The sequence below is a fragment of the Ornithorhynchus anatinus genome, chromosome 2 (assembly GCF_004115215.2).
Source record: "Ornithorhynchus anatinus isolate Pmale09 chromosome 2, mOrnAna1.pri.v4, whole genome shotgun sequence".
NCBI classification, from domain to species: Eukaryota; Metazoa; Chordata; class Mammalia; order Monotremata; family Ornithorhynchidae; genus Ornithorhynchus; species Ornithorhynchus anatinus.
The window spans coordinates 74,216,162-74,243,009 of NC_041729.1; the positions used below are offsets into that span (position 1 = coordinate 74,216,162).

General features: G+C 45.8%; 2 protein-coding genes and 1 non-coding gene across 6 annotated transcripts in view; 1 reads left to right on the forward strand and 2 right to left on the reverse strand.

Moving 5' to 3' along the window:
- SYNJ2 (synaptojanin 2) overlaps positions 1-8,734 on the forward strand; it is an 87,333-nt gene extending 78,599 nt beyond the window's left edge. For both annotated transcript variants that reach the window (XM_029057576.2, XM_029057577.1), the window contains 3 exons: positions 3,669-3,777; positions 5,631-5,809; positions 7,470-8,734. In XM_029057576.2, the coding sequence (XP_028913409.2) occupies positions 3,669-3,777; positions 5,631-5,809; positions 7,470-8,243 (1,062 nt within the window). In that variant the 3' untranslated portion in view covers positions 8,244-8,734. The remainder of the gene's footprint in view (positions 1-3,668; positions 3,778-5,630; positions 5,810-7,469) is intronic.
- A 9,027-nt stretch (positions 8,735-17,761) lies between these two features.
- SERAC1 (serine active site containing 1) overlaps positions 17,762-26,848 on the reverse strand; it is a 58,651-nt gene continuing 49,564 nt past the window's right edge. For 2 of the 3 annotated variants that reach the window (XM_029057379.1, XM_029057394.1), the window contains 4 exons: positions 26,088-26,185; positions 20,645-20,827; positions 19,167-19,310; positions 17,762-18,059 (listed from right to left, as the gene is read on the reverse strand). In XM_029057379.1, coding sequence (XP_028913212.1) covers positions 17,923-18,059; positions 19,167-19,310; positions 20,645-20,827; positions 26,088-26,185 — 562 coding nt within the window. In that variant the 3' untranslated portion in view covers positions 17,762-17,922. The remainder of the gene's footprint in view (positions 18,060-19,166; positions 19,311-20,644; positions 20,828-26,087; positions 26,186-26,848) is intronic. The other variant, XM_029057387.1, reaches the window with a different exon arrangement.
- LOC114809339 lies at positions 22,317-22,454 on the reverse strand. The gene has a single exon (XR_003757126.1). It is a non-coding gene; the product is annotated as a small nucleolar RNA SNORA7 (small nucleolar RNA).

The window sequence follows — 26,848 nt, forward strand, 5'->3', positions numbered from 1 at the left end:
GTAATCAGACTCAGAGTCTTAATCCCCATTTTACAGATGAGGGAGCTGAGGCACAGAGAAGTGAAGTGACTTGCCCAAAGTCACACATCTGGCAAATGGCGGAGCTGGGATTAGAACCCATGACCTATGACTCCCAAGCCCATGCCCTTTCCACTGAGCCATGTTGCTGCTGAGAGAGAGGAGCTGTGCACAGACAATGTTTTCCAGCTCGCAGGTTCCTGCCGCAAGTGTCTATGCCACGAACCCTCTTGAGGCTATATGACCCCCTCCCCCTTTTCTTTATGCTTTTCCCTCTACCACCTGGCCTGGCCTCAAACCTTCCTGGCACCAAAGAGGGTGGGTGGCAGAGTGTCTTTGGTGCCACCATTTATTCATTCATTCATTCATTCAATTCAATCATATTTATTGAGCACCCTACTAAGCGCCTGGGAGAGTGCAATATAACAATAAACAGACACATTTCCTGCCTATAATGAACTTACAGTCTAGAGGAGGAGACAGACATCATTCATTCAATAGTATTTATTGAGCGCTTACTATGTGCAGAGCACTGTACTAAGCGCTTGGAATGAATAAGTCGGCAACAGATAGAGACAGTCCCTGCCGTTTGACGGGCTTACAGTCTAATCGGGGGAGACAGACAGACAAGAACAATGGCAATAAATAGAGTCAAGGGGAAGAACATCTCGTAAAAACAATGGCAACAAAATAGAATCGAGGCGATGTACATTTCATTAACAAAATAAATAGGGTAATGAAAATTCATACAGTTGAGCAGACGAGTACAGTGCTGAGGGGATGGGAAGGGAGAGGGGGAGGAGCAGAGGGAAATGGGGGGAAAAGAGGGTTAAGCTGCGGAGAGGTGAAGGGGGGGTGGTGGAGTAGAGGGAGAAGAGGAGCTCAGTCTGGGAAGGCCTCTTGGAGGAGGTGAGTTTTAAGTAGGGTTTTGAAGAGGGGAAGAGAATTAGTTTGGCGGAGGTGAGGAGGAAGGGCGTTCCAGGACCGCGGGAGGACGTGGCCCAGGGGTCGACAGCGGGATAGGCGAGACCGAGGGACGGTGAGGAGGTGGGCGGCAGAGGAGCGGAGCGTGCGGGGTGGGCAGTAGAAAGAGAGAAGGGAGGAGAGGTAGGAAGGGGCAAGGTGATGGAGAGCCTTGAAGCCTAGAGTGAGGAATTTTTGTTTGGAGTGGAGGTTGATAGGCAACTACTGGAGGTGTTTAAGAAGGGGAGTGACATGCCCAGATCGTTTCTGCAGGAAGATGAGCCGGGCAGTAGAGTGAAGAATAGACTGGAGCGGGGCGAGAGAGGAGGAAGGGAGATCAGAGAGAAGGCTGACACAGTAGTCTAGCCGGGATATAACGAGAGCCCGTAGCAGTAAGGTAGCCGTTTGGGTGGAGAGGAAAGGGCGGATCTTGGCGATATTGTAAAGGTGAAACCGGCAGGTCTTGCTAACGGATAGGATGTGTGGGGTGAACGAGAGAGACGAGTCAAGGATGACACTGAGATTGCGGGCCTGAGTGACGGGAAGGATGGTCGTGCCATCCACGGTGATAGGGAAGTCTGGGAGAGGACCGGGTTAATATAAGTAAATACATTGCCGATATATCAGAGGTCATGGGTTCTAATCCCGGCTCCGCCATTTGTCTGCAATGTGACCTTGGGCAAGTCACTTAACTTCTCTGTACCTCAGTTACCTCATCTGTAAAAATGGGGATTAAAAAATATGAGCCCCATGTGGGACAATCTAATTACCCTGTATCTACCCCAGTGCTGAGAACAGTGCTCTGCACAGAGTAAGCGCTTAATAAATACCATAATTATTATTATATACTAAAGTGCTGTGGGGCTGAGAGGCAGGGGATGAATGAAGGGAGCAAGTCAGGGCAACACAGAAGGGAGAGGGAGAAGAGGAAAGAGGGCTCTGTCAGGAAAAGCCTCTTGGAGGAGATATGCCTTCAATAAGGAGAACAGGTCAGGGGATTGTAGGAGGGGACAGCCACCCGGCCATATAGACCTGTAATACCTTCAGCTTGCCCAGTTTATGGGTGGGTATCCACAGTGAAGAGGAAGGTAAGGCCAGATAATTCCTTTCTTTCCAGGTAAAGTTGCCTGGTCTGCGAGGGTGGGTTTGGTTTGAGTTCGGTTACAAAAAGACAGTACCTGGGTAAGTCTCTACCTGGGAGCCATCCTAAGGCCTCTGGGCCCAGTGCTATGATAAATACTGTTGATAATCAATCATATTTATTGAGCGCTTACTGCGTGCAGAGCTCTGTAATAAGCACTTGGGAGAGTAAGATATAACCATATAATAGATATATTCCCTGCCTATAATGAGCTCCTCCCCTCTTCCATCTCCCCCATCCCCCACTCCACAGTCTCCACCAACCTACATACCCACCCTGACGTCACCACCTGATATTGGGAGTGCTAGAATCCAATAGAGGAGCAGATTTGGCCTAGTGGAAAGAGTATGAGCCTGGGAGTCAGAAGAACTGGGTTCCAGTCCCAGCTCCGCCACTTGTCTGCTTTGTGACCTTGGGCAAGTCAGTAAACTTCTCTGTGCCTCAGTTCCCTCATCTGTAAAATGGGGGTTCAATACCTGTTCTACTTTCTACTTAAATTGTGAATCCTGAGTGGGAGGGGGACTGTGTCTGACCTGATTATCTTGTATCTTCCCCAGTACTTAGAACAGTGCTTGACACATAACAATGATGGTATTTGTTAGATGCTTACTATATGCCAAGCACTGTTTTAAGCACTGGGGTAGATATAAAGTTATCAGGTTTCCTACTTTGGGCTCACAGTCTTAATCCCCACTTTACAGATGAGGTAACTGAGGCACAGAGAAGGTGTGACGCCCAAAGTCACACATATTAGAACATGAGGTCTTTGCTCTTAATAGACCTTTTTTTTTTTCTTTTTTGACAAATTCCTTCAATGCCTACTACAACGCTTTGTTCATTGGTCCCAAAAGGACTTCTGGTATTTAAGTGCACAGATAAAAAGCACAGACACAATCTGGTAGCTTGTACAAAACCACAATAAGTCACAACCAGGATTCCAAATAAAGTGTGGCTATTAAAATTGGGAGAAAACAAAAGCAACTTTAGTCTAAAATGTTTACCAGCAAGTTTTTCCATCATATCTTGTTTTGTTTTTCCATTTAAAAACTGGGCATTGGTGCAGAATGTCTGCAGAAGCAAGTTATTATCTAAATGCTGACTCAAAGCTTGAATGATATTTGTGGTAGCAGCATAGATCCCTGGATAAGTGCTTAACAAATACTATTATTGTTGTTATTTTTTTGTTGTTGTTATCACTCCATTGCCCACTCTGTTCAGTCCCAGACAGCCCCTACACCCTGCTGGAAAATTTCACCTTCCCACTTTTCACATCTCCCAGCTTGCATTGCTGTAACATCATCCCATGACATCAATCACCATTTGCCTTCATGGTTGAAGAGGCATCTGGCAATAGCTAGAGGTAGAATACAAAAGCCTGTGTAATTGATGGATATTATATATGGGGCATCAACTACCTTTTAAATGTGTCCTAAGGGGGACAGCTGTTTAAGTGTTTGAGATCAGTATGTGTTCAGGATGGTAAAATATTTCTAATGCTCTTTCCAATAAGATTGCTTATCTGCTCTCTCTTTTCTTTTCTGGAAAGCCTAAAGCCAGGATGGGAATAAGTAAGCCATACAACGTAAAGCAGATCAAAACGACCAATGCTCAGGAAGCTGAGGAAGCCATTCGATGCCTGATGGAAGCAAAGGGAGGTGAGAAGAATGTTCATCTAGGTTTATAAATTTCCAGACCAAAGAAAGCTACCACATTTTCCTTTTCCCTTCCTCTGGCTGTCAGCTGGGCCCTAAATAAGAAATGGATTTGCTTTCAGGAGGCCATATTAATGAAGCAAGTCCCTTGGGCACCCAGGAGCATTCCACTTGGAAGATTTCCTGCCTATCTTCAGGCTGTCAGGCTTTCTGCATTTTATTCCTTGCCTTTAAAAGAATATGCCCATAATTTACCAAATATAAAAACTCCTCACTGGTGCTGCTGCACGACAGCAGGATTACTTGCAAAGCTGGAATGAATGGATGTCTAAAAACAAAAATGCATCATAATGGAGATATGTTCTATTGACTTAAACCAGAAATCAGCAGCCAAAATCCTGCCAAAGGTTTGTGGGGAGGGAGCCAGGTGACAGCCAGATTCTTGTTGCCTCCGGGTCAGCTCGCCTCGTAGCAGGGGCCCCGGGATCGCGGCCCCCACATGCCCACTCTGGGGGCACTACCTGACTCCCCAGCTGTCATGGTTTCCAGGTCCGGTTCCCTGCAGCCTAGGCCCCACTGTGGGTTTAGGCCTCTGCTGTGCCCTCTGCTCAAGAGCAGGTGGGAGAGAAGGGTGGTGGGGCACAGGACTGCTAAGCAAAATCTTGGGGGTTGGGGGAGGGGGTTATCCCAGAAGCAGTGAAACCATTGGCATGGGATTCAAAGCCCTGCCCACTGTTAAAGGCTAGCAGGCCAGTCAGGATGGCATGGACAGCCTTTTTGCTAAACAGGCTGGGAACAGCAAATGCCTGCACTTAAGCACCTGGCCTGGTGGGTAGAGCATGGGCCTGGCGGTCAGGAGGACCTGGGTTCCAATCCTGGCTCTGCCACTTGTCTGCTGTGCAACCTTGGGCAAGTCACTTCACTTCTCTATGCCTCAGTTATCTCATATGGAAAATGGGGATTAAGACTATGAGTCCTGAGTGGGACAGGAACTGTGTCCAACCTGATTAGCTTATATCTACCCCAGTGCTTAATATGATGCCTGACACATAATAAGCGCTTAACAAATAACATTTAAAAAAAAGGCAGATAGCACATAATTTCCCTGGGAGAGTCGGTGCTGGTTCTCCATAGAAGGCTGGAGCCAGAGGGAGGTTAGGGGATTGGCTGTAAGGCAATTGGTTGTAAGAGAATTCATGCTAATTTTTGCCCACTAGTAACACTATTTGTCTTTGGGATTTTACTCAGCCAGAGCTCAAGTCTCGTTTGATTTCTAAACTCAAACACTTCCTGATTCTCCTTCCAACACTTTACTGATTAGTTGAACCTTAAAATAAAAAAAACTAAGGATTTTTATTTTTCTGTTGAAATGTTACAGAAGGAAGTCCACAAAGAATGGGGCAGAAACATTCCCAGGATCATCACACATCAGTTTTGGGAATTTTTTTTTTAATATGGTATTTAAGTGCTTACTATGTCCCAGGCACTGTACTAAGTGTTGGAGTAGATACAAGGTAATCAGGTTGTCTCAACATGGAGCTCACAGTCATATTCCCCATTTTGCAGATGAGGTAACTGAGGCACAGGAAAGTTAAGTGACTTGCCCAACATCACACAGCAGACAAGTGGCGGATCTGGGATTAGAACCAGGTCCTTCTGAATTCCAGGCCCATGATCTATCCACTAGGCCAAACTGCTTCCTAAGTGAGTTGGTTTGGTCTTAAAACCTTTGAAAATAAATTGTATACTCAAACCAGCAGCATGTCTCTAAGACCCCAGATTGCCCAGCTGAAGAGCAAACCTGCAATGAGAGCGGTTCCCTCAGCTGTTCAGAAGGGCTGGATTGTGTGTTTCAGGAATGCCAGAAGAGGCCCTGAATTCTTTTCTCCAGAGGAACCAAGCGCCCACCAATCTGGATCCCTCATCCAACTCGGCGAAGCCAGGGGCCTCTCCAGGGGGGCAGCTCCTGCCCCAAAGGCCCGCACCCAGAGTTCCCACCATGAAGAAGGCAATATCCCTGCGGAAAACAGGAAAAGTAAGATCCCCACACCCCTTTTTTCCTCCATGCTCAGTCTGCCCTGTGACTAGCTCGGCTGGAATAGACAGGCTCTCCCAGAGTAGCTGAATTTAGCTAATGCCACACCCCTATGCTTTCCCCTGCCCACAGCCAAGATTTTCCAGCATGCTATCCCTGTGACTTCGAGGAATCACTCATTCATTCAGTCCAATTTATTGAGCGCTTACTGTGTGCAAAGCACTGTCACTGATACCTGTGGGCTCTGGCTAAACAGGGAAACAGGTAGTCTTATACTCTCTTCCCATAGCTTGCTGCTTTGTGGGGAAGAACTTGGGGTAGGTTTTTGCAACTCAGTACCATAAGGCAATTTATTTAGGAGCCTTAGCTTGCGATGTTTCATATTCACATTTTGAGCACTCCTACACACACACACACACAGACACACACACACCACCCCCTCCCCCCCCAACACACACCCACCTAGTTCTAGCACCGACATATACCCTACACGTACCCACATTTTGGTGTCATTAGGGATGTGATTTGCCGTGATTGCCCTGGGTGTAGGGAGTGTGGCTAGGCCTCCAGTGATGTTCTGCCCTAGCAGCCTGGGGACTTTTTAGGTCCGACAGCTTTTCCCGCTGCTTCTCTTGCAGATTGTCTTTTGCTCTCGCTCTCGAGCCTCTCCACCTTGCTTGCTGCTTCAAAGACATGAGTTTGTAAGGACAATAGCAGTGCAAAAGCGAGCCCCTGTAGAGACAACTGGATCCTCCATGTGATCTCAGAATGTGCTCGTAAAAGGATACCTGGTAATCCCTGGCCCGATCCGCTCGGAACCCACATCTGCCTTCTCGCCTGTAGAAAATGGGGAGTAGCAACTTCTGGCCTTATCCTTTTGGTTTTCGCCTTTCAGTTCTTGCTTCCCATCCCCACTGTCCCTCCTCACCTCTGTCAACCCCAAACAGCAGCATCTAATTGCAGAACTGTTCTTTATCAGCTTGCTGCAGGGGGGTCATTGGTAAAAACCCGGTGCGGAATGTATTTTCAAACATCCCATTATGTTTGTTTTTCTGCTAGTTGCTTAGAGGTGACCCCTTTCTCTCCCACAAGGGATGACCAACAGCCGTGAACCTTGTCTTCGTAATCCATTTTCACATATGTGGCATCTGGGGATGGTGCTCTCAGGCTTGGGTGGAGCAGCAGTCAATGTTTTGCCTGTTTGGTACCATTCTCCCATCTCCCTAGAAACACATCCCAGAAAACTCTTCAGAATGGGGCAAACTGAGAGTCTGCTGCCAGTCAGCCCCAGCCCAAAGGAGGGCAGGCACACATGCCCCTCTAGAGAGAGCTATTCTTATCACAGGCAGACAATCTCGGACACACCGCTGGGAAAACTTAGCCTACAATGTCCAGTGGTCCTGGCTGCAAAGACTTCGTCCCGCTTCACTTGAGCCGCCCTGAGCAGCTGGACAAACCTTCGGTTTTCTTTCTCCCTGTGGACTTGTCCATCCCACTGCCATTTCCCTTCTCCCAGTCAGGGACACTCTTAAAGCCATAACTCATGGCACGTTAGTTTGTCTCTGCCTCTTGTCCCGTTCTTTCTGGGGATCCTTGGGATTCTGATCTTGCAAAATGCTTTTACTCCCTGTTTATTCTTCCTCTTATTGCCTTTTTTCAGTCCTTGTCGCCAGAGGAGCAATTTGCACAACAAACTGTCCAGTTTACCATTGGATCCCCTGAGGCCGGTCTCCAAGTCTCCTCTTTCACCGCCCCCACTCCCACCGCTCCAGTCCCCAAACCGAGAACCACGCAGTCCCGGAAAGTGGCCCAAGAAAAATCGAGCCTGGAGGCACAGCCTTTCGCCGAGGACACTCTGATGGTTGTCCCGGTGCCTGCCTTTGTCCCCAAGGTCCCGCCGAGGAGGAAGAAATCTGCGCCGGCAGCTTTCCACCTTCGGGTGCTGCAGTCAAACAGTCTGCTTCTCCAGGATTTACCTCACGTCAGCGGTGGGGGCCATGGCAGCAGTGGTGACAGCAACAACAGCATCGGCGACCTCCATCTTGCTACCAGAGACCAGTCTGAAACATCACCCTCGTCTCCGCAAGAGTCCCATATTCTGAACGCCACCACCGGTGCAGGCCCCGACCCCAACGGCACACGGGGATCAAAGACAGAGTCCCCCCTTCTCTCCGTTGATCAGCAGGATCCCTTCTCGAGCCTCCTTCATCACCCAAATCTGCTGGGCAATGGCTGGCTTGTCAAGAGTTCTAAGTCTTTGGATTTAGTGACCCAGAGTCCGGAAAGGGAAGACCCGAACTGGGCCCTGCTCGCTGCTTCAACGGCCAGGGCTGGCGTCACCAGCGAGTGTGGCCTGAAGGACTTTGGTCCCTGTGGGGAGGGTGCCGACCAAGACAAAGGGAAGGCTCTGCAGGCGGGCCCCCGCTGTCTCTAATATTCAGATTGTACCCCGTCCCTCTCCCCACAGGCATCCATCTTGGTTTTATGGACCCAGAAATCCACTTGTAGAATACCGTCTGCAAGAGGGGGCCTCCTCTTTCCTGCCTGAGCTGGATACTGGGGCAGTGTTTGAGTTTAGAGCATCAGTCTTGTAGAATTTGCTGACAGGATTTCTCTCTGTTTTAAGTGGTGTAATGTCTCTGACCCATCGGGAAATTGTTCATTTGGAGTTTGGATATTTTATAAGCTCTTCCTCCCCGCTCCTTCATCTCTTACCCCTTTCCTCCCACCCTCTCCACACCTTTTGTTGTTTTGGCTGAACCTAAGAATACAAGAATCTTTGTATGTGGCTCTTAAGCAACTGACTTCTGCTTTTATGGAGAAACTATGGGTGAACGATGCAGAGCGGGCCTCTGGGAACAGGGCGAAATGTGGGTTTGTGTTTTCTTTTCTGCTCCTCGGGGTGCCTACCGAGGCACAACCATTTCTGGTTTCCTCCCTCAATCTCAAACCATCGCATCAGGGCGTTTGGAACTGCTGCTTGCCACCAGTCCGATTCTGCAGAAGGTAGGTGCTGAGATAAGAATGAGGCTTTAGAACATACATTCCAGGAACCCCTCTGGTCTTGGGTTTCCTGAGGACTCTAGTGGATTTAGGGCTTAGCTGCCTAATGAAACATAAGAGGTTGACACGCCCAACCCAAATGAGTGCTAGCCATAGGAATCCAAACTGCTAGATCTGGAGGAGTTTGAATTCTTGTTTACTATTTCTGAACTGTATTTCTACCTAAAGAAATTGGGCCTCTCTGGCACAAGGAAGTGAATTTGATTGATGAAATGGACAGCAGATGAGGAGTACTCTATAGGAGCCTATGCTCTCTCCAGTGCATGAGGTGTGGCTTTAATTGGTCAAACTAGGTCCTCAGTAGCAGCAACTGCAGGCTTGATCCCTCACCACCTATTACAGAAAGTGATTTCCCTCTACCCTGGAACACCACATCCAGTGTAGAATGCTTTTTCTTGAAGGCCTTACCCAGACCTACAGTAACTGGGTAGGCAAGTACACTTCCATTGGAGAATCACATCGATAGAACATGGAGATGTGATGCAAGTCAGCTGTGCCACCCTTACCCCCGAGCCATGCCAGTATGGCAGCCATAAACCAGTCATGGTTTCTGGCTTATACCTGAAAGTGCTTGTTCATAATGGCAAAGATTTTTTGCCTTTAATAGCGAGCGTGATGCTTTAGCTTCTTGTTCCCAGTAGAAAACACTTCGTCTCAGCAACATAGAGCAGCTGCAATTGTATCCTTTCAAGAACTTAATGGGATTCAGGAAGTTTTCTTTCCTCTTTATACTTCCTTTCAAAAGCAACAGGCTTCCTTAGTGTGCAATTTGACTCAGAAGACCCACAGCTATTGGCACAAATGCACTTGGTTTGGGAATGGAACCCTAAAGGTAGAGCCCAGTGTTAGGTCCTAGAGATGGGAGTCTTCTTTTCTGTTTCTCTTTGAATGTCCAGGTGGGAGAGGGGAGCCACTCAGGGCGTGCCTAGTGTAGCCTTTCCACTGGGAAGTCAGGTGAGTTGAAGAGGGCAATGCTCAACTTCCAGTTTGCGTTAGGCCCGAAAAATAGGCCATTTAACAGTAGGTATGAAGGGTAGGGAATAGAATGAGAAGCAGTGTGGCCTCATGGATAGAGCTCGGTCCTGGGAGTCACAAGGATCTGGGTTCTCAACCAGTTCTGCCACCTGTCTGCTGTGTGACCTTGGGCAAGTCACTTGACTTTTCTCTGCCTCAGTTCCCTCATCTGTATTATGGAGCTTAAGACTGTGAGCATAATTTGGGACAGGGACTGTGCCTAAGTTCATTAACTTGAATCTACCCCCAGGCTTACTTAGTACAGTGCCTGGCACATAGTAAGCACTTAACAAATAACATAAAAAATCAGTATGATTGCAGGAATAGAGAAATGGAAAGAAGGGAAGAGCCACAGGGAAATTTCAATTTATGGCCACACCTTGCAGCTGCCATTAGGACTGGGGACAGTTTCTAGGAAGGTGGAAATGGCTCTGAGCAGTGCCTCACGGCAACCTGACATTAAGTAAAGGGCCCATCTCCACTATCCTGCTCTGGGGACTCATAAAACCACCAACCCAGCATACTCCATCAGGGCAGAAGTGAAAATGACCTCAGGGGACCTGGGGGCATTGTTAACCAAGTTCCTTAGGCAGACTGTTTCCAGTAGACCCTGTGTGACTCTCCCCCTGCCAGCGTACTAGAGAAATAGTAAGAGAAGCTGGGCAGTCTTAATAAAGCACACCATTTCCTGATTGCAACCAAGTTCAACCAAAAAAATCCTCACTCTGGCTGGACCTCTTCTCTATTTCCCACTTTTCTTTTAGGTTGTCCTAAGAGTCACAGTCTGATCTTCTAAACTTGCACATTTCAAAGGGAAGTGGGATGTTTTGGGAAACCAAGATAACCAGGGTAGCTGTCTAATGGCCATTGCTTCTTGCTGCAAATGCTTAAGCCATCTTAATGTACATTTGCATTTGTTCAGGTAAGGATTAAAATGCTGAATGGTTGAAACAAAGACCGTCACCTTTGATTCTTGAGCAATCTCTGTTACAGTTTGGGAAAAGTTGACCCTGTTGAAAAGTGCTGCTGGACATGCATGCCTATGTAAGTAATTTATTAAAGCAGAATAGTGTATTGGTCTCTTTGGGAAAGAGAATTGCTCAAATGACTTATTGAATATAATCATTTTAGAAACTGACTATACTGAAATCCCTATGATTTTTATTTGAAGTGGACTGTTTTGTATTGGATTGTATATAATGTCTATTAAATGTCTGTTTCCTAAAAAATATATATATAGGGGTTGCTTTTTTCCTTTCTGGGCTCTCCCCTTCACTTGAGCCATAACTCACCCAACTGAGTACGCCAGCTCCATCAAATGCATTTACCCACTTTGTAGTGAGATTTCAAACCTAGCCAAAACCCACCTTCTCAGATGGAGTCAAACATAGAGACAGATGCAGCAGGTAAAGTATCTCCTGTCACACCCACTTGGGATCCAGGTGCTTGGGCATTTACCTCCTCAGGCTGCTTGCCAGTTCAAGTGAAGGGAAAATAATAATAATAATAATGTTGGTATTTGTTAAATGCTTACTCTGTGCAGAGCACTGTTCTAAGCGCTGGGGTAGACACAGGGTAATCAGGTTGTCCCACATGAGGCTCACAGTCCCATTTTCCAGATGAGGTAACTGAGGTACAGAGAATTTAAGTGACTTAGAACCCATGACCTCTGACTCCCAAACCCGTGCTCTTTCCACTGAGCCACGCTGCTTCCCATAAATAAGTGGGTGAGAGGAGGCAGGAAGGAGGAGCTGTGGTCCTAGGTGGTTTATATTAATGTCTTTCTGCCCCTCTAGAATGTAGGCTTTTTGTCACCAGGGAAATTCTGCCCCTCTAGAATGTAGGCTTTTTGTCAGCAGGGAAAATGTGTGCTAACTCCTGTACTGTACTCTCCTAAGCACTTAGTACAGTGTTCTGCACATAGTAAGCCCTCAGTAAGTAGGGAGGCAGCGTGGCTCAGTGGAAAAGAGCCCGGGCTTCGGAGTCAGAGGTCATGAGTTCGACTCCCAGCTCTGCCACCTGTCGGCTGTGTGACTGTGGGCGAGTCACTTCACTTCTCTGTGCCTCAGTTCCCTCATCTGTAAAATGGGGATTATTAATAATAATAATAATAATGTTGGTATTTGTTAAGCGCTTACTATGTGCCAAGCACTGTTCTAAGCGCTGGGGTAGACACAGGGGAATCAAGTTGTCCCACATGGGGCTCACAGTCTTAATCCCCATTTTACAGATGAGGTAACTGAGGCACAGAGAAGTGAAGTTACTTGCCCATAGCCACACAGCTGACCAGTGGCAGAGCTGGGATATGAACCCATGACCTCTGACTCCAAAGCTGGATTAAGACTGTGAGCCCCACGTGGGACAACCTGATTCCCCTATGTCTACCCCAGCGCTTAGAACAGTGCTCGGCACATAGTAAGCGCTTAACAAATACCAACATTTTTTTTTTTTAAGTACCACTGATTGATTTTCACCCCCTCCTTCAACCTGAAATCAAAATAATCTTTGTACATTGTGTTCTCCCAAGTGCTTAGCACCTGTGCAGGGCACACTATGCTCAGTAAATATGACTGACTGATCTTTGTTTGATTCTCTTCAGGAGGTAGACGGTCTTCCCCACAACTATCAAGAGAAGGGCTTAGCAGCCAGCGCCTTATGGCATTCCTCATGTTGCAAGGTGAATGCTCTGGAGGACAAACTGAAAAACAGACAGCAGAGTGGTAATACCTGCCACAACTGGCTGAGCTAGTTTGCGAGAGAACCCTTCCCCGATACTCCCGGAGCCATGCAGGAACACGGGCAACATGCCATTTGGGGTGTGAACTGCTTCAACAGCAGAAAGCATCAGTGAAACCATTTTTGGAGCACTGAACTGTCTAGTTGCAATGAGGGGGGGCATCCATTTTATCAGTTCATTGTGAGTCAGATTCCTGAGCCATTATTGGAGCATGACTTGCCTGTACACTTGAGTCTTCCTCTCTGGTAAGTCAGGTGTGAGGCCTGCCTGGTAGCAAGTCAACCACAGGTGCCATGCACCTCAGCCAAGTGAGGTGGTTCAGAAGCAAACAGCTGGGAACTTGGTGCTGGGTGGGTCTATAGAGGGGAAGGATAGTTCAGGTCACGGAAACCAGTGTGGGGTTTTTTTATTTTTTTTGTTTTACGGTATTTGTCCATTTGACAGGCACTGATATAAGTGCTGGGGTGGATACAAGCTAATCAAGTTGGACACAGTTCCTGTCCCACATGGGGCTCACAATCTTAATCCCCATTTTACTAATGAGGAAACTGAGGCACAGAGAAGTGAAGTGACCTGCCCAAGGTAACACAGCAGACAAGTGGAAGAGCTGGACTTAGAACCCTGGTCCTTCTGACTCCACTAGGCCATGCTGCTTCTGCTGGTTCAGCCCTCAAAGTACTTTGGTATTGATTTCCTTTCTCACCGAAGAGCTAGATGCTGAGGTGAAATGCTGATTCAAATGACCTCTCAAAGTCTAACCAAGGTAAGGCCAAACTCTGTTACTTTGTATTTGATATGACAGTGTTGAAATGAAGCTCAAGATTTATATATTTATATGCAGTGTTCCTGGATTTTTATGCTTCAACCCCAGTAAGTTAGTTTTTATAGTATAACATAATAATAATAATTGTGGCATTTGTTAAGTGCTTACTATGTGCCAAGCACTGTACAAAGCACTGCAATAAATACAAGATAATCAGGACGGACACAGTCCCTGCCCCCATGGGCTCACAGTTTAAATGGAAGGAAGATGAGATATGTAATCCCCATTTTACAGATGAGGAAACTGATAAACAGAGAAGTGACGTGACTTGCCCAAGTTCAAACAGCAGGCAAATGGCAAAACTGATATTAGAACCCAGGACCTCTGATTCCCAGGCCCCTGCTCTTTTCACTAGACTACGCAGCTTTGATTTAGGAAACTGATTTGATGACAGTGTAACAGTCCAATCAGCACAGCAGATTTTTTTTAAATGAAATTTATTAAACATTTAATATCTTCCCCCAGAATCCAAATTTTTAGACCACTCAATGATGTTAGTAAAAAGCAAGTTACACATTGGTGCATACCATATTACTAAAAAAGAATTCCCAAGAGAGAATGTGCTTCAAATTCCAGTTTCACTCACCACAGAAGGTAGGAGGATTGAGCATGAGATGTGAACACAGTACAAATGAAAAGACCTTGTAAATATCATTGTATTATACAGGGCGCCACACCTTCGGTCCAAAATGCAGATCTCCCTACCTCCTTTTGGTAGAAATACACACTTCTATCACTTCAGGATATAATTATCTAAGTGTGGCCCTGGCTGAGATTCACAGCACAAATTAGATACGCCACAACATTTTATCTCAGTTTAGGATGCTCCTATTTTCCTGCGATGAAGGAGAAGGCTCCAGTATTTATGGATATGAATACATTAGAGTGCCTTGCATGTTTACAGGGAAGGGGGAAAAGGGTGTAAACAGTTCCAACATCCCCAGAAACCTAGTCACCTGCTGTTTGTAATTCATTTCAAAAGACAACGGACCTGGACCTCTAAAGCCAGCCAACCAGCCACTCTCCCTAACTATAATTAGTGAGCCAGCCTAGCTGCATACATGGATTCTTTCTATAATGGTGCTATACACTGATACCCATTTGGGATAATACGCAAAACAGACCTAGAACTGCTCCCCACCGCCCCCTCCCTGCCCCAAAGCTGGATGATGGCCACAAATGAAAATAAGTCCAAGGCTTAGACTGACTTTTCACAATTTCCTTGCATATGCTTTATGTAGTCACATAAAGTGCTTTGCATCCACAGGGCTTGAGAAACTTTCCAGATAACTTCACAACCCCCCCACCCCAGGAAGGTAAGTAAAGGACAAGTATTGTCTCTAGTGCGAGAAAGGGTTGTATCAGTGAGTGACCAACTTGGGGCCAGGGGGCAGGCAAGATGGGGAAGGTCCCCAAAATTAGAAGGTACTTTTTGACTGACCTGGACCATAGGGAAGCAGATACAATATAACTGTGTAGTTAGTTATCTTTGGGGTACTTGGCCATTGTTGCTTGCCCATGTGTCTCCCTTTTGATAAGATTCTCAAGCAAAGAGGCAATGGCTTTTACTTCTGCACATTCCCTTAGGCTTCTACACTGCTTACAGTACGTGCCAAATAATTGCTGTTGCTTCCATCCACCTTATGGCTGGGTCAAGCTGAGCCCAAACTCTGCCTCTAATCACTTAATTAATGTATGGCATTTATTGAGTGCTGTGTGCTAAGCCCTTTACTAAGCACTTAGTAGAGGGCTCTGCACATAGTAAGCACTCAATAAATATGATTGAATGAATAAGAATACAATACAACAAAACTAGCAGGGAAGATCCCTGCCCAGAAGGAGCTAACAGTCTAGAGGGGGCTTCCAGGACAACCCTGGAGATTCTGGGACAGTGGTCAGGTCAAGAGTCCCTTGTGGCACTCATGAATAGGCTAAGTGTAAGCCCCAGTGCTAAATGAATCTTTACAAGAAAATTGTAAAAAGATTTGCTCAACTGGGACCTTACCGTTTTCTCCCTTTCCTGGATTGCCAGTACTAATATAAATTTGTGCACTGTTGGAAGGAATACCAGGAGAAGTAAAAGCCCCCCAAGCAATGAAAATATTCTAGCTCACAAAAATGGAGAGCTGTTAATAAATGGGGATCTCAGCTGATGGTCATATACAAATGTATTTCCCCTTTTGTCACTAAAAATATTCACTGAGCACCTACTGTGTGCACAGCACTTTATGAAACCCTTGGAAGAATTAGTAAACACGACCCCTACCCTCAGAAGGTTATAATTTAATGGTGGAGCCAGACACTAAATTAAATTACAGCTAAGAGGAGGTAAGAAGAGTGTAAAGATGTGCACATAAGTGTTTGCGGGGCCTGGGAGAAGGATGTGAAAGCTAAAGAGGCAGTAGAAGAAATGTAAGGTAGAGAGATGAGAAACTAATCAGGGAGGCCTCCTGGAAAACATGTGACTTCAGAAGGGTTTTGAAGACAGGGAGAGTAGTGATCTGCAGGATATGAAAGGGGAAGGTATTCCAGGTAGAAGGGAGAGTAACAGCAAGTTGGCAGAGAGGCGTGGAAGAAGAACACAGTGATGAGGTTGAAGCATGCGAGCTGGGGTGTATCAGAAAGAGGGCATCCGTAATCAGGAAGGAGAAAACTGATGGAGTACCTTAAAGCTGAGTCAGGAGTTTCTGTTGTATACACAGAGGAATGGGTAGCAACTGGAGGGTTTTGAGGAGTGGAGAGATGTGTGCTGAACTCTTTTAGAAAAATGATATGGGCTCGAGGGTGAAGTATGGACTGGAGAGAAGTGAAACAGTAGTCAAGGTAGGATATGATGAGTGCCTGAACCAGCAAAGGTGTCTGTTTGGATGGAGAGGAAGATCTGGAGGTAGGCTGAAGGAGAGGGAGTAGTCAAGGCTATTGTCCAAGTTCCAGGTTTGAGAGACAGGGAGGATGGTGGTGGTGTCAATCGTGGAGGAAAAGGTAGGTGGAGAAGAGGATTTAGTGGGGAGGGTGGGGTCTAGTTTTAAATTTAATGAGCTTGCAGTACCTGTGGGACATCCATTTAAGAGATGTCTTGGAAGCAGGAGGAAATGTGAGACTATAGAGGAAGAGAGGGGTCACGACAGAAAAAATAGATTCGGGGCTCATTCTCATACAGGTGGTAGGTACAGCCATGGGAATAGATGAGTTCTCCAAAGGAGTGACTGTAGCTTGAAAGAAATAGACCCAGAACTAAGTCTTGAGAAACACTGAGAGTTAGGGAATAGGTGGCAAAGGAAGTGCCAGCAACAAAGCCTGAGAAGGATCGGCCCGAGGAAAGCCAAGGTGAGGACAGTGTCAAAGGAGGCAAAATTCAACTGCAAACCATTCCCTTCTCCTGGAGACACAGTGTCCAAGACAGCTGAGAGGTCAAAAAGGATTACTAGGACAGATTTGAGTCTATTAGATTTGGCAAGGAGGAGGTCATTTGTTGACCTTGGAAACAGCGATGATATGTAGTGAAGTGAGTGGAAACCAGACAGTAGAAGGGAAATGGAATCAGCATGGGTATACACAAACCTGTTGGAGGAGTTTGGACAGGAACAGGAGGAGGGAGAGGAAAATGGGGCCATAGTTGAAAGGTGCAGAGGGGATCCAGAGAAGGGATTTTTAAAAATTTGTTTTTAATTTAGGCTCAGGAAGATGTATACATATTTGAAGGCAGAGGGGAGTGAGCCAACAGAAAGACATTGAAGATGGGGGTTTGGGAGGGAAGAAGAGTGGGGGCAAGTGGCTAGTTGCTATTTTTACAAATACTTGTAGTGAAAAACCAAAGAAGAGTGGGGGCAGGTGGCTAGTGGCTATTTTTACAGATACTTCTAGTAAAAACCATGATATCAAACTCTGTAGGTTAGAAAGGGCTGTTGAATAGCTTCAGTGTTATGGCAGTTAGATCTATTCCTGCATCATCTTCAGCAGATTACTCCCTCCGCTGCTCCATCATAACGGTTGTCAGGAACATAACCCCACTGTGGGGCCTGGTACATTGAGGCACCATACAAGGTTTGAGTCACCTTACAAAAGCTGTCCTATTACATAGTGAAACCCCAACAAAATCAGCCTCATACTTTCAGGACTTGAGGCAAATTGTTTTCTCTTTCCCCTCAGTTCAGCAAAGTGGACCTACCCCCAAGACAACCTACCCTTCATGTCACTCGGTCCCTCCGTGGCCCACGCAGAGAGTTTGGGTTGTTCTTGCCCTACCCATACTACCACTAAGTGGAACACACACTGGACACCCACACCTGAGACTTTAAAGCCAAGGGGAAGCAAATGGAGTCAGCGTCTTTATTACCATATCTGTGTTTGGGCTCCAGCTCTGATGCGCTGCTCCACATGGCAAGGCAGCTAGATCACCTGAACGGCATATTTGCTGAACTTACTTGCACAGTTCGATGGGGCAGAGATGAAAGAAGCCGTTGATGGGGGAGGGTGTCAGTTTTTGAGATCGCTAGCTAATGAGTCACAGATGAACTTCAAAGTACGCTGGTATAAGAAAGTGTCCTTCTTCTGGGGCTTGCAGATATTGAGATGGTTTACTTCCACTGGGATCAGGTCTCCGATGCCCAAATCTGTTGAAAACACAAAGTGCAAGAGGAAGTCATTACAGGTAAAGTGACATCAAATAGTCCTAGTATTTAGTAAAGTGCTTACTGGTCTTCTCCCTTCTTTAGAGCTTTATTTTTCAGCTCTTTGAGCATCAGGGTGGTCGTCTTCCTCTGTAACTTGACTAAAACATTTACTGGGCCCAACTCTCACATCAGCCTCCATATACCATGGAAGTAGTATTATTATTATGGGATTTAAGCACGTACTAGGTGTCATGCACTGAGAAAGCAGCATGGCCTAGTGGATACAGCTCGGGCCTGGAAGTCAAAAGGACCTGGTTCTATTCCCGGCTCCACTACTTGGCTGCTCTGTGACCTTGAACAAGTCACTTTACTACCCTGTGTCTGAATTACCTCATCTGTAACATGGGAATTAATTCCACACATGGGGCAGAGACTGTCTCCAACCTGATTAGCTTGAATCTACTCCATCACTTAGTAAAGAGCCTGGCACAGAGTATGTGCTTAAGAAATAGTGTTTAAAAATAATTACAAAATTCAGCCAACAAATAGGTGAATTAATGTAAATTGAGAATATGACTAAAGTCTGAGGCCAGCAGGTGAATGGATTTGGCCCAGGAAGGTTGTGCTTAATCTCACGCTTGAAGAAGGGGACGGAAGAGGGTTTTGAAGACAGGGAGAGGTGTGGCTTGGAAGAGCTGAAACTGGTGGAGTCCCAAGCAGGAGTGTGAACAAGGCAGAGGGAGGTGATGAGGAACATAAAGTGTGACGTTTTAGTGTATTTCAGTGGTTGCATGACAAAACCAGAAATTCTAGTTTTGATCATAAATTCTGCCTCACTGTAGTTAAATCAGTCGTGACTAGGAAACTGACCCCAAGAAGAATCAACCTGACAGCAGGATGAGAGACCCAATATTAACAAGTTTTTTGTAGATTTACAGATGGAAAGTATCAGGGAAGTGTCTTTGAGATGTTCGTATGCTATTTCTTCGTGCAAACCATTTCTTAAAATAGCTGAGAAATTAGATGGAAAAATCCTCAACATTGACGGAATAAATGTCAGCCATCATCAATTCTATGTGAATCAGTATGTTACAAAAGAGCAACTACCTGCTGATTCCACTGGTACCACGTGCAGTTTAATCATGCTCCCGATTCGAGTGGGTAACGTCTCCACAAAATTTAAGACTTGGAAGTTTCTGTCTTGAGCAAAAGTCAGAAAGTCATCATGCAGTTCTTTCAGAGCAGGACAATCTGAAGGAATCCAAAAAAGTATAAGTAGTAATCAAGTTCCCCCCTTTCTCGGTCAAGGTCATACAAAGCCATCAGCATCATTGAGGACAGGAATCATGTCTATCAACTCTGTCGTATCATTTGTATTGTCATGGTATGAAGTGCTTATAATAATAACGGTAATAATTATGGTACTAGTTAAGTGCTTAATATGTGCCAAGCACTGTTCTAACTGCTGGGGCAGATAAAAGTAAATCAGGTTGGACAGAGTCCCATATGGGGCTCACACTCTTATCTTCATTTTACAGATGAGGTAATTGAGGCCCAGAGAAGGAAGTGACTAGCCTAATGTCAAACAGCAGAGAAGCACCAGAGTCAGAATTAGAACCCAGGTTTTTCTGACTCCCGGGCCCATGCTCTATCCAGTAAGTGGGTGGGCAGGGCACCAAACTAACGGCTGGAAGAGAATACACAGGTAGGATTTAGACCCTATCCCTATCCTTCATGGGGCTCACAATCCAAGGATTTGAGTGGAGAGGAGGGATTGGAGATGAACAGCAAGAGTGATGAAATGTGAAAACAAAACACAAATTGTACTTCCCAAGTGATTAGGCCAGTGCTCTGCCCACAGGGAGTGCTCAAATACCACAGATGGATTGATCATGACAGGCTCCACTGTGCAATATATGCTTCCTGCTCATAGCACAGCATCCACAACTACCAGCTGTGTAGCATACAACAAAGCTGGCAGAAATTGAAGTAGCCAACATGATACAATGTGGCTATTGGATATCTTGGGCAATGAAGCATGTCGGGTGGGGGCAAAGACAAGCAGATACACAGTGGAGTCTAACCCTCAAAGCATGATGGGATAAAAGCAGAGATCAGTTGTGTTGTGTTTCCTTATAAGTGCTGCCATACAGTTATAGGTTACAGTTATAGGTTACAGGACTAAAGTTTGCATTAGAAAGGCTTGTGCTGTATGCATGCTTTCTGGGTAGTTAAACCGTAGGGGGCAGGTGGTTTATCTTTGCTTGTACATTTCTAAATGCTTCCTTAGAGTGGCGCCCCCCCCCCCCCCCTTTAGGATCATTCATGCCACACATCAATTTACATTTTGTCCCTTCCAAAAGGTAGGTGGACCATTTAATAGTCATCCATTAGACCTCTGACTTGGGGGGTCCCACCTACACAGAGCACACAACTTATAAAATGACCTCAAACTCAGGAAGAGTTCAAGTTCCCTGAAAACACTATACATATACAAAAACAAAACTTTTTGCCCTCTCGTCATCCAGACCTAGTGCTAATCCAATCGATTCACTGACGGATTCAATCCTTGTTGAGGACATTACCTTTGCTGAGTTCTTTGACTTCAACCGAGGGAAAGAGAAGATAGCGAACATTGACCGAGTACTCAGCCAGCTGGGATCCATGGTGAGGGACACTGTAGAAAATGATTCCTCGTGTATTGTTTATGAGGGGGTTCATTTCGGGGTTCTTGGATGCTTCCACCAGCATCTTTTTGACGAGAAGTCCTGGAAACAAAGGAGAAAAAAAATCATGTCCTATTTACAGTACTGAAAACTAGGCTCTAGCTTGTGGTTTTCAGTAGTTCTAGTCCTCAGTTCTGAAAAACATTTGAGAGTGAATAACTACACAGATAGCTTAGCTAGAAGTAACCTATTTGATGATGATGCTGGTATTTGTTAAGCGCTTACTATGTGCAGAGCACTGTTCTAAGCGCTGGGGTAGATACAGGGTAATCAAGTTGTCCCACGTGAGGCTCACAGTCTTAATCCCCATTTTACAGATGAGGTAACTGAGGCACAGAGAAGTTAAGTGACTAGCCCACAGTCACACAGCTGACCAGTTGCAGAGCTAGGATTCCTACCTGCATGGGGTGCCTAAGCCAACCCTTCAAAATACATATTTAGTACATGTTTTTATCCATTGTATTCTCTGCGGGTTCACTTTGGGTACTGAATATACCAGTGGTGGCCTTTTTTTATCCTCATGTTTTCTTTCCCTTACCTCTTCTCCTCTGCTCTTCCTCCCTCTTATTTCTCCTGCCACTTCTTTATCTCCAACCGGTTTTCGTTCTCTCTTGGTATTCTCACTCCTTCACCCGAGCTTCATCTCCTCCCACATTTCCACAACCCTGTCTGCCACTGCTACCTCATCAGTCCTTCCACTGACTACACATCTGTGTGCAGAGACTTGTAGGTCCTTGGGGAATTTACGAGTAAGTCCACAAGGGGCTTTCAGTTTAACGGTTACCAAGGAGGAGATGTTTCCCTGTGTTTCAGGAGTAGAGGGCTTACTGACAATGTCCCCAGACAGGTTTGTGTTTTTCCTTTTTTTTTATGGTACCTGTTAAGCACTTACTATGTGCCAGCCACTGCACTGAGCACTAGGGCAGATACAAACTAATAAGGTTGGACACAGTCCTTGTCCCACATGGGGTGCACAGTCTTTATAACCCCATTTTACAGATAAGGGAACTGAGGCCCAGGGAAGGCAATTGACTTCCCCAAGGTCATGCAGCAGACAAGTGTCAGAGCTGGGAATAAAACCTAGGTCCTTTTGACTCCCAAGCTAGTGCTCTATCCACTAGGCCACGCTGCTTCCCACGTTGTTACTGAGGTTCCCTCCTCAGCCCTGGATGCCCCAACTTTCCCCAAGCACCACTGCCTTTGGTCTTCCTGCCTCGCTCAGTCCCAGAAAGGGACTAAGAAGGAACACCTTGCCCTATCCCTGCTGCCAGAGACTATTGGCAGAGCCAGGGGCCAGGGTAATCAATTGCTTGTCTTGTCTTATGCTGTAGAGTCATCTCTGACCCATAGCGACACCATGGACACATCTCTCCCAGAATGCCCATCTGCAATCGTTCTGGTAGTGTATCCATAGAGTTTTATTGGTAAAAATACGGAAGTGGTTTACCATTGCCTCCTTCAGTGCAGAAAGCTTGAGTCTCTGCCCTCAACTCTCTCCCATGCAGCTGCCACCTCGCCCAGGTGAGTTTTGACTTGTAGCAGATTGCCTTCCACTTGCTAGCCGCTGCCCAAGCTAGGAATGGAATGGCCAGGCCTTTGCTTGACTCTCCCTCCTGTAGTCGAGACTGGTAGAGTACTGGAAACTCTCCAGGTGTGACCCTGAGAGCAGGAAATCAATTGCTACTGGCATGTTTACGGTGGGGGTGAAGAGGGAAATTTCTCTCTAGAATCAATAGTTCTGTTCCCTTTCACTTTGTGGTTACATGGATTCCCTTGATAAAGTTAGGAATAAAGAACAGAGGGATAGGATGCAGTGAATTAATGTGGGGGTGGGCAACAAGATAATCCTGCATGGCTTTACAGACAGCATGATGGCTGAGGACAGTGGCACATTGGTTGAGGTATGTGGATGGGTCAAATGTATCGTGGTCTAGTAGAAAGAGCACCGGACAGAGTCAGGAGACCTGGGTTCTTCTAATCCTGGCTCTGCCACTTGCCAGCTGTGTGACCTTGGGCAAATGACTTAACTTCTCTAAGCCTCAGGTTCCTCACCAGTAAAATGGGGATAAAATTCCTATTCTCCCTCTCCCTTAGACGGAGAGCTGCAAGTGGAACAGACACTATGCCCAAACTGTTTTGTATGTCTAGCAGTACTTGGCACTTGGTCTTTAAGAAATACTACTTTTACTATTCATTATTATCCATGTTATTATTATTACTAATAATTACTAATAATGAGAGAATTTTTATAACTAAAAATCTGTTTGACCAGAATATGCAAATGACAAATCTAGCTCTTGGCACTACAACAGATTCCAGGCAAAATGTTGTACAGAGTTAACTGTTGTGAAACACTATCAAAAAGCCCAACCAGTTCATAGTGACATCACCAGGCTTCCCCAAATGATGCCATTTCCATCCTATTTGTTCCCTAACCCTAATGCTGTTCTGGGCAGACCTGAGTTCCAGCAAGTGGCAGTATGGCAGTAGGGTCAGTAAGTCAACCATATTTATTGAGTGCTTTCTGTGTGCACAGCACTGCACTAATTCGCTTGGGAGAGTATAAAATAATATGACATATTCCTTGCCCACAATGAGCTTACAGTCTAGAGGGGGAGACAGACATTAACATAAATAAATATATTACAGATGTCTAGTATAAGTGCTGTAGGGCTATAGGGAGAGGGAGACAGGGCAAATCCCCTGGCACGTTGGCAGCAGCTGTCAATTGAAAGTCCCAGAGTTCTTTATCACCAACCTATTCACTGTGCCTCACTCTCATCTCTCGCTTCATCAACTTTCTTATGCCACCTACTTCCTGCCTGGAGCTCCCTCCTCCTCCACATGCGACAGACCACCACATCTCCTCTAGGAAGTCATCCTTGACTAATCTCCCATCTCTGCCTATTTTCTCTCTCTTCTGGGTAACACAGGCACTTGAGTCTATACCCCTTAGCACTCAGGTATTCATCTTCCCCCTACCCTCCTAACACTTCTGAATAAGTCCTTATATTTGGTTGCCTCTCCTTCCTGTGATTCATTTTAATGCCTGTCTCTCCCACTAGATTGTAAGCTCCTTGAGGGTGGGGATCATGCAGGGAATGTATCTGCCAACTCTGTTATAGTGTATTCTCTGAAGCTGTTAGTTCAGTGCTATGCACACAGTAAACACTCACTGAATACAATTGATTGGTTGAGTTCTCCCAAGTGCTCCGCACACAGTACACAATAGAGACCACTGATCAATTGCCTCCCTGATTGATCTCACAGTCACCGTTAGAGAAGCAACGTGGCTCAATGGAAAGAGCATAGGGCTTGGGAGTCAGAGGACATGGGTTCTAATCCTGGCTCTGCCATTTGTCTGCTGTGTGACCTTGGGGAAGTCACTTAATTTTTCTGTGCCTCGGTTACCTCATCTGTAAAATTGGGTTTAAAAGTGTGAGCCCCTCATGGGACAACCTGATTACTTTGTATCTATCCCAGTGCTTAGAACAGTGCTTAGCACATAATAAGCACTTAAAAAATACCATCATTATTATTATTATTATAAATCCACGCTAAGATGGCCTCACAAAACGGCCACTTGGAAAAATTACTGTGAAAGAAACTAATTGTGCAGCTAGAAGTAAAAACACGCTAGAGTTTTCTCTGTTTAAAAAACAAAAAAACTCTGGATTTCACTACTGAGTCCAGGTATTACCCCCATCACCTGGCTCCTATTACTGTCCTTACCCTCTGAGCAGTCTGAATACACATAGGGCCTCCACTTCTCTTATTAACCCACTCCAATCTGATTTCCACTGGCCTCCATTTCACTCCCCGAAGATCACCCTCTTCAGGATCACCAGTGAATTTCTCTTTGCCAAATGGACTCTCTCAAACTTCAGTTTTACTCACACAGTTCTCTCCTGCTTCTCTTCTGCTTTCTCTGGCTGCTCCCTCTCAGTCTCTTCTACCTCTCATTCCCTAGCTGTGCATATCCTTCAGGATACCTGACTCTTCTCCCTTCACCCTCATTTCTTCAGGGAACTCCTATCCACTCCCTTGGCTTCAGCTAACACCTCAATCAATTAATTTTATTTACTGAATGTTTACTGGGTGCAGAGTACTTTCCAAGCACTTGGAAAAGTAAAAAACAACAGAGTTGGCTTGATGCAGATAACTTCCAAATCTCACTAGCTCCAATCTCTCATCACCTTTGATATTTCACATTTCCTCTTAATCCAGGGCATCCCAACTCTGCCACTTGTCAGCTGTGTGACTGTGGGCAAATCACTTAACTTCTCTGTGCATGAGTTCCCTCATCTGTAAAATGGGGATTAACTGTGAGCCTCACGTGGGACAATCTGATTACCCTGTATCTACCCCAGTGCTTAGAACAGTGCTCTGCACATAGTAAGCGCTTAACAAATACCGACATTATTATTATCTCCACATGTGCCCCATCAGCACCTTAAGCTCAATATGTCCAAAACAGAAGTCCTGCTATTTTCCCACCAATACTAATCCTGTAACTTTTTTTAAATGGTATTTGTTAAGTGCTTTCTATATGCCAGGCACTGTACTAAACACTGCGGTAGATACGAACTAACTGGTTAGACACAGCCCATGTGGGGCTCACAGTCTTGATCCCCACTTTACAGATAAGCTGAGAGAAAAAGAGGTTAAGTGACTTGCCCTGGAGTAGATAAGTGGCAGAGCTGGGATTGGAACCCAGGTCCTCTGCCTTCCAGGCCCAGGCTCTTTCCACTAAGCCACAATGCTTCTACTTAACTTTCCCCTCACAGTAAACAATATCACCATCCTCCCTACCTCTGAAGACTACAACCTTTATATCCCCCCCGATGACCCTCTGAACTGCAGGCTCATTGTGGGTAAAGAACATACCTGCCAACTCTGTTGTGCGTAATCTCCCAACATCTTAGTCCAGTTCTGTACACACAGTAAGAGCTCAGTAAATAGTACTGATTGACTCTTGCCTTTCTTTCAGCTGTCCTATTCAGTCTGTTAAATACTGTCAGTTTTTTCTCCACAGCATATATCAGATCTGCCTCTTCACCTCCATCCAAAGAGCCACTTTTCCTAAGGGCAGGGATATCTTTTTGACTTCTATAGTATTCTCCTAAACCCTCATTAAAGGGATTACCCAGAAGGAGCTAGATAACCTGGAATAGTAAACTATCACCATTATATGGTTAAGGAATGTGTTTTGGCTTCTCCCCCATTATCCCTACAATCAGCAACTCCCCTCCCACCCCCCTCCCAGCCCCACAGTCCAGGACAGCCATGGCAGGGCACTCACCTCCCATACTGTGTGATATCCATATCACCGGCCTATCCCCAACACCAGCAGCTTTGAGTTTGTTAAGAAGTTCGTTGCTTCTATAAGCAATGGACTTCCTGAAGAAAAATGAGGATACAAAACATGATAAAGGACCACCTCCAAAATTCATGAAATTAGATTGCTCGCAACCACTCTTAGCTGTTGTCATAAATCCATTTTGACCATTATTATGTTAATCCAGGAAACTCGTTTTTTCTCCATCTTTTGGTTTTGGATATTGCCCCCTCCCTAAGCTTTGACTTTGTGACACTATGCACAAGTATTTACCTTTCTCAGCAAAGATCCAGGGTACCTCAAATTCCCCACTCAAGCACACAAACTGTTAGGGGAGAGAGAAGGTATTGAAGAAACCTAGTGCTCTCAGGCCAGGGGTTGCAGCGGTAGTTGTGGAGTGGGCAGGAAGAGTAAATGGAGAGAATGGAAAAGAGGAAAAGCATTCAAGGCTTCCTCTCCCTTCTAAAGAGAGTATCAGTATTACCCCACCCATAGTTACCTAGTGGCCTGCATACAAGTGTCAGGAACCAGGCAGGTTTCCTTTGCTGTTTCTAAGGGATCCAGAGAGGAAAGGAACAGAACATATGCCACTTTCCAAATTGGGAGATTTGTCTGAAATTTCTCCCTTGATTTCAGAGATCCACTGTTCATACTGCTCACTCTCTTGCCTCTATGTCCGCTGCTCTAGGATTCCAGGCCCATCACTGTGCCTTTACTGTTGGAGA